At 38.2% G+C, this 11,884-nt stretch overlaps 1 protein-coding gene across 4 annotated transcripts in view; it reads right to left on the bottom strand.

The window, feature by feature from the left end:
• Positions 1-134: 134 nt before the first annotated feature.
• The window catches only part of SOS2 (SOS Ras/Rho guanine nucleotide exchange factor 2), a 113,346-nt gene continuing 101,596 nt past the window's right edge, over positions 135-11,884 (bottom strand). For all 4 annotated transcript variants that reach the window (XM_003901771.5, XM_031668129.1, XM_031668130.1 and 1 more), the window contains 2 exons: positions 3,289-3,398; positions 135-1,863 (listed from right to left, as the gene is read on the bottom strand). In XM_003901771.5, the coding sequence (XP_003901820.3) occupies positions 1,354-1,863; positions 3,289-3,398 (620 nt within the window). In that variant the 3' untranslated portion in view covers positions 135-1,353. The remainder of the gene's footprint in view (positions 1,864-3,288; positions 3,399-11,884) is intronic.

Below are 11,884 nucleotides of genomic sequence, written 5' to 3'. Positions count from 1 at the left end.
CATAAAAGTGGTTGCTAGAAGCCTGCAGCTCACATTTAACACTGAAGACAAATGTGTGTGTGTGTGTGTGTCTCTCTACAGGACTCAACAATCTCCCCCTTTGTTCCTTATAATGAAAACACATATTTTAAAAGTCTTTTAAAAATTAAGACTGGGGTGATTTATTAATCTTGTTAAGAACTCTGATACAAAGCACAGTAAAAGGCCACAGACCAGTAAATAAACAACGTGGCTTTTGGCTACTTTACAACTGCTGCTACAGCACTATCAGCAAAACACTCTTTATCACTTTGAACAAAGGCATCCAAATGGCAAATAAAAGTTTTACTCACTTATCTGATTAAAACATTTAATAAAGCTTTAAGTATTTGCTGGTTTAAATATTACCGATCTAAAAAATGTATTTAAAAAAAAATTTCAGTTAACACGAGATTTATAGAGAAAGTTACTAGGTGTTGAAGGCAAGGCAGTTGGTTCCTATGCCATAGAATTTTTTTTGAATTTATGAATTAGTAAAGTAGCAGATTGTATTATAGGCCTCAAGTCACTTAAATTTATATAGGTTATTAGCAGTATCTTTAAATATACAATATAAACAAAACTGTACATACATGGCATATTAACTGTTTTCCATAACAATAGGCAATTCATTAGCTAAAGACATCATAGTCTGCAAAAACAAAAGGCACATCTGAATGAGATACATGCCCTTTTTACCTCCATCATTGGGTTATGTAGTCTTTGATTACATTTTGACAAAATAATAAACACTTACAGTGCCATTCTATTATTTTCATCCTACTTTTCATTTTTGTCTTCAGCAGCAAATACCGGCATTTAAGACATGGAATTAAACAGTTTAAGAACAGTTGGTGTTATTCACAATTCTCCTAGATGTAAAAACTAGAAGTAAAAACTAGAAGATGGTCAAAGAGGTTTAAAAATCAGTAACACCATATACCCCCTCCCATATTTGTGTAAATTCACTGCCTTAAAAAGGCATCTATTACTCAAATTTGAAAAATTTCACAAAAGCACTATCCCTTTTCAGTGCAATCATGTCACTTTAAACCATATTTTTGCAGAGTTTACAGTGCAAATATAAATTCTTTATACTGGCCTTTTGGCAGCACTGAGGATCCAAGACAAGGCAATGCTACTGATCACCTGAGGATAATGGTGAAGGACTTTTGTATTTTTATTTTTCCAATTCTTAAAAGCTTATTTGATCAGTAGCATTTTTGTAAGAGCATTATTTGTAAAAAGTACTAAAATACTATGTCTTTTTTTGAATAAATTAAAAAAAAACTTTACAAATACCATTCCAGTGTCAATGACTACATATGGCTAAGGTCATTGGGGAGTTTCTGCATTTTCTAGCAAAGGCAGTCTGTACAATGGGGGGTGCGAAAGCTCCCGTTTGTAAGTCTTTGGTGGCAGTTTTGGCAGATGAGGGCTTGAATTCTGCCTTGGTGGAACAGGGGGAGCTGGAGGATGAGCAAGATTATTCTGACTAGAACTGAGCACATAGCATCGACGTGGTACCCTTGGAGAGGGTGTGCTAGGAGGAGTGCTTGGCGAATTTGGACACGTACTAATGTCTCTGAGCCAGTCTGAATCTCTGTGAAGATGCCCCAGTGGAGGTGGCTGAAGATTAAATGGACAGTTTATAAAGTGTTCTGGAGGCCGAAGGGGAACCGGTGGAGGGGTATCAGGAAGAGGATCTCTTGGTGGTGGTGGAGGTGGACTATGCAGAGGCCCATCAAATGCACCAGTAGGAACAGGAACTCTGGGTTTTACCTTGGGAGGAGGAGGCTGTCTCGGTGGAATAGCAGGAGGATCATCATCAGATTTCATATTTCCCTCAAAAAAAAAAAAAAAAAAAGTAATTAAATTATACCTCTATTCTCCTGAAAAATTTTTTAAAATGTTAAGTCTGAAAAATTCTTATGTATCAAGTTAAATTCAGAGGCTCAAAATAAACTAATCTGGGTTAATTATCAGATTATGAGTGCTCCTAGTTTAATTCAGGGCTGAGTTTAATATTTTTATATATGAGATGTTTTAAGTCTTAGAACATAACTCTTTATCTTGCTTTGTGCATACATTTCAGAAATTTATGTATTTTAATTATAATAATAGGTAAGTGACAATTTATTGCTTTATAGACATGAAAGGACATGATGTCAAGAGGATTTTAATGTCTAGCTTCTGCTTACTGGGCATCTACTGCTCCTTTCTCCAATGAGGCTTAGAGCAGTAGATCTCAAAGTGTGATCCAGGGACCAACAGCATCAGTACCAGTAGGGAACTTGTTAGAAAAGCAAATTCTTGGGCCCCATCCTAGACCTACTAAATCAGAAACTCTGGAGGTGGGGCTCCACAATCTGATTTTACCAAGCCTTTTAGGTAATTCTGATGCACCCTTAAAATTTTGAGAAGCATTAGTTGAAAGTTTGAAGAATGCTTGGAATACTACTAAAGGTTTTTTCCACCTGTACCAGAAAGAAATTGTACTTCCAGCCTCTTTTTCATTTTTAGTTTTTGAAATGGAGTCTTGTTCTGTCGCCTAGGCTGGAGTGCTATGGTACAATCTTGGCTCACTGCAACCTACCTCCACCTCCCAGGTTCAAGTGATTCTCCTGCCTTAGCCTCCTGAGTAGCTGGGGTTACAGGTGCCCACCACCATGTCCGGCTAATTTTTGTATTTTTAGTAGAGACAGGGTTTCACCATATTGGCTAGGCTGGTCTTGAACTCCTGACTTCGGGTGATCTGCCTGCCTCAGCCTCCCAACCAGTGTTGTTTTTTTTTTTTTGAGACAGAGTTTTGCAATTGTTGCCCAGGCTGGAGTGCAGTGGCACAATCCTGGCTCACTGCAACCTCCACCTCCCAGGTTCAAGCGCTTCTCCTGCCTCAGCCTCCCTAGTAGCTGGAATCAGAGGCACCTGCCACCACACCCAGCTAATTTTTTGTATTTTTAGTAGAGATGGGGTTTCATCATGTTGACCAGGCTGGTCTCGAACTCCTGATCTCAGGTGATCTACCCGCCTCGTCCTCCCAAAGTGCTGGGATTACAGGCATGAGACACCATGCCTGGCCCAGCCTCTTATTTAGAAAAGGTTTTTATAAGGATTAAACAACTAAAAGTATTTTTCAAATATAACAACCCAAATGTTGAAAAACCATAAATGGTAGCCAAAGTATAATTCACAGACTCTTTATAACACTGGGCATTATTTTGAAGATTCACAACTCTGAATAAGTTGGAGTAAAGTCCTGTTGATTACCTTAGAATTTGAAGCATCATGATCAAACTTTTTTCGAGGAGGAAGAGGAGGAGGAATCAGGGGCTCTTCACTTAGTTTATGTAAACTACCACATGAACTAAAGAAAGACTCTGGGGGAGAAAAAGACTAGTTTAACCACAATTCACAGTATAATTATAAGATAAACCTTTATCACAGCTTCTGGTCGATACTTCTACTATGGCATTTGTCAGACTATCGACTATTGGTTTATCTATCTTCCCCATTAAATTGTAAGCTTTCTGAGGGCAGTGTGTATTTATTTCTGTATCTCTAGCACCACCACAGTGCCTGGGGCATGATGGGTACTTTAGCTAAATGAAGGTATACCATTTAATTATGATTAATGAGATTCTGCTCCCTGAAAAGTCTTTCACAAATCAAAACATGTCTAAATATACTGTAGTAACTTCCAAAGAAAGACCATCCTAATCAGAGACCATATATTTTTGAAGCAGCTACGATTGGGCCCATCACCACACAGGTAATAAAACCCTCCATATAGGAGCCCATAAGGTAGTGTTAATATCACATAACTCTTTGTCTTTGCAAGTCTCTCATTGATAATGTACACGTTATATAATCACATTAAAGGAAATTTACAAAATGATAAATGACAGGAAAATACCCCTAAACAGATCAACCAGACATATAATAATTACTATCTTCATTTTTACTTTTTCTATAGTTCAACTTCCCATTTGATCTCTCTATATTCACACTGTTGTTACAAAGGCAGTAACTATGTCGTATTTATCATTATACTGAGATCGGGAACACAGGAGCTAACTGGGAAAGAAGTTGATGAGTTTAACCTTAAACAATCTAACTGAACTGCTTATGAGACATCCAAGTAGATATGTCAAACTAATTATTCTGTGTCAAAAATTGCTATCCTGATCATGTGGCTCTGCAGTTACCTCTGGGCGGGGGGGGGGGAGGAGGGCATCCTGTTGGCTCAGGAGGAAACAGCTGATACAAAAGGTATGCTTATGAGGTTGGCAGATGGTGAGGGGAGGTTAGGCAGAGGATGTTCCTCAGACCTGCCAGCATTGTTTGTGCGGTCTTTGGGAGAACTCCTCTCGGTGGTGCTACATCTGTCCCATTTGGTTTAGTTGGCCAATCCTGCCCAGGGCACCCCAATTCAAGCCAAGGAGTAGGCATGGGACTCACTTTCTTAACATGATCAGATTTTTATCTACCTCTCTTTCATGCAAGTAGCCATTTTTTTAGGGAAAGCGAACCTGACCCCTTAGCTCCAGGGATGGGGCCTAATTAGTATAAATCAATCAGAGTAATCCCATTCCTTTAGCCAGAGTGATGAGTTTAACTGTAGGCATGTGACCTAATTCAGACCAGTGAAATTTAAAAGGAGATTTTCTGGGGGCTAATGGAAAGGAAGTTCCTTGCTCCTTTTTGGAAAAGCGTTGTCATACTGTCTTGTCTGTACTTCTCTCTATATCTAATTTGACTGAACAAATAAGCACACAACCTTTACTGCTCTTGCCAGTTATGATTTTGAGGAAAAACAGCTTTAGATTAAGCTGATAATCTGGACAAAACAATGAAGAGTCAAAAAGAACCCTGGTCTTTAATTACATCATCGAGTCACTGAATCAACCAGTCTTAAAGCAGCCTTCCTCTAGGCTTCCAAGTATGTCTGAGTGTTTTCTTATTGTTTAAGCCAGTCTTAGGTGGTAACAGACGCACACATTCATGGAAGCAGATGATATGTGAATGATGGGAAAGCTATGAGAGTTTTGAATCTGGGTCTGACTCTACAGTCACCACTTAACTAGTATATTTCTCCATAGTAGGCAATCAATAACCCTTGCTGAAGTGTGAATGCAATTTAATTTTCTATCAAGTGCATTTCCCTACAAGACTACAGTTTTTATGAACTTTTTTAGTGCCTGCAGTTATTCCAAACTGGTGAATATAGTAGAATTTACTAAACAATTTCTATAATGTTAGTTATCTATTTAAGTTAATTCTAATTTTCTGCCATTCATTCATTCATTCATTCAACAGTTATTGGGCACCTGCTAATACTGTCATGCACTGTCTGAAGCACTAGCAATATAACCGTGAACAAAATGCAAAAAGTCATGTCCTTATGGAACTTCTAATCTAGGTTAGGGAAAGATAAGTACAAGTATAATGCCTATAAATTATGAGAAGAAATATTTGGTTGGAAAGGGGTATAGAAAGAGGTGTGAGGGGAGCAATATAAATAGGGTGATTAGGGAAGGCTTCACTAAGGTAACACAACCTGAAGGCGGTAAGGGAGCAGATTGTGAGGCCAAATGGCTGAAGAGTATTATAAGTAGCAGGAATGGCAAGAGCAAAGCATTGATGCAATAATGTGTCTATTATGTTAAGGCAGACTGACTGAAGGGGGAAAATAAGTGATGAGGTCTGACAGATTAAACAAACCCAAACTGTGTAGGGCCTGTAGGTTCTTTAAAGGAACCGGCTTTCACTCTGAGTGAGATGGAGAGCCACCAGAGGGCTTTTTTTTTTTTTTTTTGAGATGGAGTTTCACTCTTGTCGCCCAGGCTGGAGAGCAATGGTGTGATCTCGGCTCACTGCAACCTCTGCCTCCCGGGTTCAAGCAATTCTCCTGCTTCAGCCTCCCGAGTAGCTGGGATTACAGGTGCCTGCAACCAGGCCCAGCTAATTTTTGTATTGTTAGTAGAGACGGGGTTTCACCATGTTGGCCAGGCTGGTCTCGAACTCCCAACCTCAGGTGATCACCCACCTCAGCCTCCCAAAGTGCTGGGATTACAGGGGTGAGCCACCGCATGCTATACTAAAAACATACTAAAGTGGAGAAGATAAGAAGTTAGGATGCTTACTGTAATAAACAAGGTAAAAGTTATGGTGGCTTGGACCAGGGTGGCAGCAGTGGAGATGGTGAAAAATTGTTAGATTCTGGATATATTTTGAGAGTAGTCAAGATTTGTTGATAGGTCACATTTGGGGTGTGAGAAAGGGAGAGAAATAAAAGATACTTATATTATAGTATTTTTAGCCTAAGGAACTGGATGCTTGTAATTAGAATTGAGATGAGGATGCAGTGAGAGGAACAACTTTGGAGGGGATAATAAGAAGCTCAGTTTCAGAGAGGTTAAGTTTGAGATTCCTATAAAGATATCCAACTGGAGCTGTTAAATGGGTCATTAAATAGATGAGTCTAGAAGTCAGAAGAGAGGTTCTGGCTAGAGATAAAAACTTGGGAATTATCATCATGTAAATGATACAAGACTTAACAACCAAATGAGTGAGAAGAGGTCCAGAAACTGAGTCCTAAGGCCTTCCGATGTCAACAGTTTGGGAAGGTAAGGAGGAACCAGCAAGAGAGACCAAGGAGCGACAAGTGAAGTGGAAGAAAAGACAAGGGAGTGGGATGAATCTTCATGCATGTGACTTTTTCCAAATATTTATTGGGTATTTTGTATAAATAAAGGCACAAGCTTTGTCTTTCTTGTTTGCCACTGAATCTCTTGTGCTTAGCAGAGTAGCTGGTACAAACTAAGTATTCAATTATCTGCTGAATCAGTAACATCAGAGGGTGTAAACATCTTTATGGTTTGATACGTTGTATTCAGATTGCATTCCAAAAGGGTTATACTAATATACCAGTTTACATGGGGATAAGTAATGTACCTTTTACCATAGGCTTGTTCACAATAAAAAACAAACAAAAACAAACAAACAAAAAACAAATGAAAAAACACATTAATTCAAAAGACTAAAATGGCAACTCACTATTGTGTAAAATTCTTCAGATTTCTAATGATGCTGAACTATCTATAATTATCTATGTTCCTTACAAGATATACTTCCTTTGATGTGAAGTACCCATGTTCATTGTGAATGGAGTTTTTTCTCATTTCATCTGAGTACTTTTCACACTTACTATAAATATTTTATTTCTTTCTTTGGGGATTTATTTTAGAATATCCAGAATTTATGCAGTTATTCTCAACTTTCTATTAAATTTCAAAATGTAAAATTTTCTTATATGGAAAACGTATTTTACTATCATTCCAAATAATGTCCAGAATTCTTACTTCTACAATGGCAGTGTTATGGGTTGAACTGTGTTCCCCCAAAAGATATGATGAAGTCCCATAACCTAGTACCTATAATTGTGACCTTATTTGGAATATAGTCTTTGCAGATGTAATGAAGTTAGGATGAGGTCATTAAAATGGGTCCAAATCCAGTATGACATGACCAGTGTCTTTTTAAGAAGAGGAGAAGAAATAAAGAAACATTTCGTGACAAGACAGCCATATGAAAATGGAGGCAAAGATTGAAGTGATGCATCTACAAATCAGGAGATGCCAAGGATTGCCAGCAAATGCCAGAAGCTAGAAGCAGCAAGGAAGGATTCTCTTCTCCAAGTTTCAGAGTCAACATGGCCCTGCCAACATCTTGATTTTGGATTTCTGGCCTTCAGAACTGTGGGACAATACATTTTTGCTCTTTTAAGCTACTCAGTTTGTGGTGCTTTGTTATGGCAGTATTAAGAAACTAATAGACAGTGTAATGACATCTCCACCACAGAACAACAAGAAAAATAAGAAATATCAATAAACTTCAATAAAGCCAGGAAATACATGAAGCTGAAGCTTTAATTCATGAAGGTAGATTATAATGTATATGGAGACAGATGGAGGAAGATGAAACCCAAATGTCTGCAGAGAGTAATACTGACAAACAGCAGCAAATCTGCCCCCACAGAACCAAATAAGGATTCAGGAGCTAAAGGCATTTGGTACAAAGGAAGGCACGGGCATGAAAACAGAAGACTTAAAGGTTAAGTCTGGATAAGGGGCAGTTAGAACCCCATTCTCCTCTCCCCTACCTAGTAAGGTCAGGCAATGACCTCATTCCCACCTCTGTAGGAGACTGGCAGTTTTATTCTCCGGAGAATCTAAACCCCAGACTTGGGATACTAGTCTGAGCTGAAAACACAGATATCCATACTACATGGCGAGACTGCCCCAGGCAGAAGATTCAAAGATCCTTCTTTAGAGAAACTAAACATTCCTAAAGAAAATGCCTATAGATTCTAACATTTGGGGATTTCCTAAGTAAAAAGTTATCATTCCATCACTCTACAGTGAAACCCACAAGTCAATAAGTGCCCATGGATATAGATATAGCACTTCCCATCAGTTTCCCCCTCATTCGAAAATATGAACAGAAATACTACCAGACAAGAAAGGAAAGCCTCCAATATGAAAGACAAGAGACTACAACTAATACAAGAAAGAAGGTCAGAAAAGAGACACCAGAAACAAAACTTTTTTTTTTTCAAAAATACTATAATTACCCATCATCTCAAATATTCATCATTTCTTTGTGGTGAGAACATTTAAAATCTTCTCTTTTATCTATTCAGAAATATGTATTAGTATTAACTATAGTCACTGAAACTTTGCATCCATTGACCAAAGTCCCCCCCCTTTCCCGGTACAACCCTGTCCAGCCACTGGATATGAGACTTAGATGATTTGATCATTCCACAATGTACACATGTATCAAAACATCAGATTGTACCCTATAAACATATACAATTATCTGTCAATTAAAAATAAAATTTAAAAATACTATAATTATTATCCTAAGAGAGATAGGAGAAGACAGTGCATCCATGAAATTAGAATAGGATGCTATTAAAAAAAGGCATGATCAGAGGGAACTGAGAATTCTTAGAAATTCAAAATTATGACAGATGAAAAAAATAAGTAGAAAAGCTCAAAGATAAAGTGAGGAAATCTTCCAGAAAACAGAACAAGAAGACAAAGAGATGGACAAGAGGTGATAAAAGACAAGAAAATTGGAGGACCAATCTAGGATGTATGAGAATAAGAAAAAGGAGCTCCACAAAAGGAGTCAGAGAATATGCTGGGGGAAAAATTATTACCAAAGCAACAGGAAACATTTTCTGGAAATCAAATACTCGAATCTCTAAATTTAAAGGGCTCATTAAGTAGATGGCAAAATGAAAAAAAAAAACAAAAAAACCCACATCAAAGCAGTTCACTGTGAAGCTGTAGATTATTAAGAATAAAGAGAATGCCTTAAAAGTTTCTTCAACATATTGTGGCAGAGCCTGCTGCTTCCCAGTACACTTTTCCCTTTTTCCTTTTAGTAACAGGATCCCACGAATTTTGGCAAGGCAAATGGCTTCTGAGTTAGAGACATTTCTTAGCCTCCTTTGTAGCTAAGAAGGTCTGCATGACTAAGTTTTAGGAAGACAGCAAAAGTGATATATGCAACTCCCAGATCTTGTCTTTTTTTCTTTTTTTGAGACGGAGTCTCTCTGTCGCCCCAGGCTGGAGTGCAATGACACGATCTTTGATCACTGAAACCTCCACCTCCCTGGTTCAAGCAATTATCCTGTCTCAGCCTCCTGAGTAGCTGGGACTACAGGTGCATGCCACTATGCCCAGCTAATTTTTGTATTTTTAGTAGAGATGGCATTTCACCATGTTGGTCAGGCTGGTCTCGAACTCCTGACCTCAAGTGATCTGTCTGCCTCGGCCTCCCAAAGTGCTGGGATTACAGGTGTGAGCCACCGCACCTGGCCCAGATCATGTTTTTATAACAAAGCTCCTTGCCCTCCATCATCCTGCTAGCCAAAAAATGGTAACAACTACAGCAGGTACTCAAGACAGAGATGGAAGTCATATCTTGAGAATTCTGAATTGCCCTGCTTAGCTGGAAAACCCAGTGGAGCAGAGTTTCCTACTTGGTCTGGCTATTGTGAGGAATAAACTTCTATTTCATTTAAGGCTCTGTATATTTGGGTCCCTTTGCTACTGTAGGTATGCTCTAGGTATTAGAAAAAAAAAAAAAAAGATTGAAACTGTAGGGTCATTGAGAGAAAGATATTTGTCTATTTCATTCACTGCTATCACTCTCACACCTAGAATAGTGCCTGCACATATCAGGCGTTTAAAAATTATGTACTGAGTGAATACATGAATAGTATTAGACTTTTCAGCAGGAATTATGAAAGGTAGAAGACTGTGGAGGAAAATGCCTTCAAGATTCTGAGTCAAACTGCTTTTTACATTCTATATCCAGCTAAACTATTAACAATTAAATGTATAATAGGCTTCCACAAAAGAAAACAAACAAAAAAAGGTGTACGGGTTTCCATATACACAAGAACTTAAAAAGTTTAGGTCTTATGTGTTATCTTTTCTCACGTAGCTACTAAAGGAGCTACTCCTATCAAAATCAGGGAGCATATCAAGAAAGAAGATGAGGAATCAAAAAACAAGGATCCAACACAGGAGGGAGGCAAAGGGAACTTCTACGATGACAGTGAAAGAAAGTTCTAGGATGACAGCAGGGTCAACACCTGAGTAGCAACCAGTCCAAACTGGAGCAGGGGGACAAAAAGGCACCAGGACGGAAGATTCCAGGAAAGAAAGAAGGGAAAGGGAAAAGCAAAGAAAAGAAAAGAAAAGGGAGAACCCTGTTAGGTTCCCTGATTGGCCTGATTTTATGGAAAACTGCTATGAAAGGGCGTGGAAAGATGCTAAACAAACATACAAACAAACCTAAACAAACACACAAACAAACCTAAACATTGAGGCAATTATTAACTCCAGGAAACAGAGCTATACAAGAAAGGAAGCATAGCAGTGAATACTTGCCCCAAATGTGGTAAGTATAGACAGGGTAGAGCATGAAATTCTCATCCACCATAACAGGAGATCAGTAAACATTGTCTAAAATTAATGACTCAAGAGAGAATATAAAAACATCATTTAGAAATGTGGAAGTGTCCTTGGAGAAAAGGAGTGGGGAGACTTGAGGTAGAGAACCATTGTTAATTTCATTTTAAGTGTTTCCGCGTTATTTCCCTTTTAAATTCTATTAATATGTCACTTTGATAAAAATTTTTTTTGGTAGGGAGGACAGGGTCTTGCTATGTTGCCCAGGCTAGTCTTGAATTGCTATGTTGCCCCGGCCTCAAGTGATCCTTCCTCAGCCTCCCAAAGTGCTGGGATTACAGGTATGAGCCACTACATGGCCAGATAAAAATTTTTTAAACTAAAATTAAATATAAAATTAAACATTTAAAAGACTAACCTTATTTTTCTCATAAGATAGGGAACTTTGCTACTATGTATTTTACTATGCTCAGAGCAGATGTTCTCCAGATTGGGAGAATTATACCCAAAGGTGCTGTGTTCATTTTTGGGTTTTGTTTTAAACAAATGACCACAGAGAGAAAGTTAACAGCATTAAAAGTTGTAAATTATGAAATAATTAGGAATGATAGACTAGTACTAAAAATACTGCTTTAATTAAGTAAGATGATGTAAAAAAAATAAGTGATTGAGGATATCCTGGGAACCTGATAAACATTTAGTATATTATTCCCAGGGAAAAATGATTTGAAAAGGTTAAGGAAGAAAGACAACTGACATGAAATTACTATTCCTTCTATGCCAAGCAGTATATTAGGTGTTCTTTTTTTTTTGAGATGGACTCTCACTCCGTTGCCCAGGCTGGAGTGCAGTGGCCTGATCTCGGCTCACCA

Source organism: Papio anubis, chromosome 7, assembly GCF_008728515.1.
Source record: "Papio anubis isolate 15944 chromosome 7, Panubis1.0, whole genome shotgun sequence".
NCBI classification, from domain to species: domain Eukaryota; kingdom Metazoa; phylum Chordata; class Mammalia; order Primates; family Cercopithecidae; genus Papio; species Papio anubis.
This window is presented reverse-complemented; position numbering and strand designations above follow the sequence as displayed.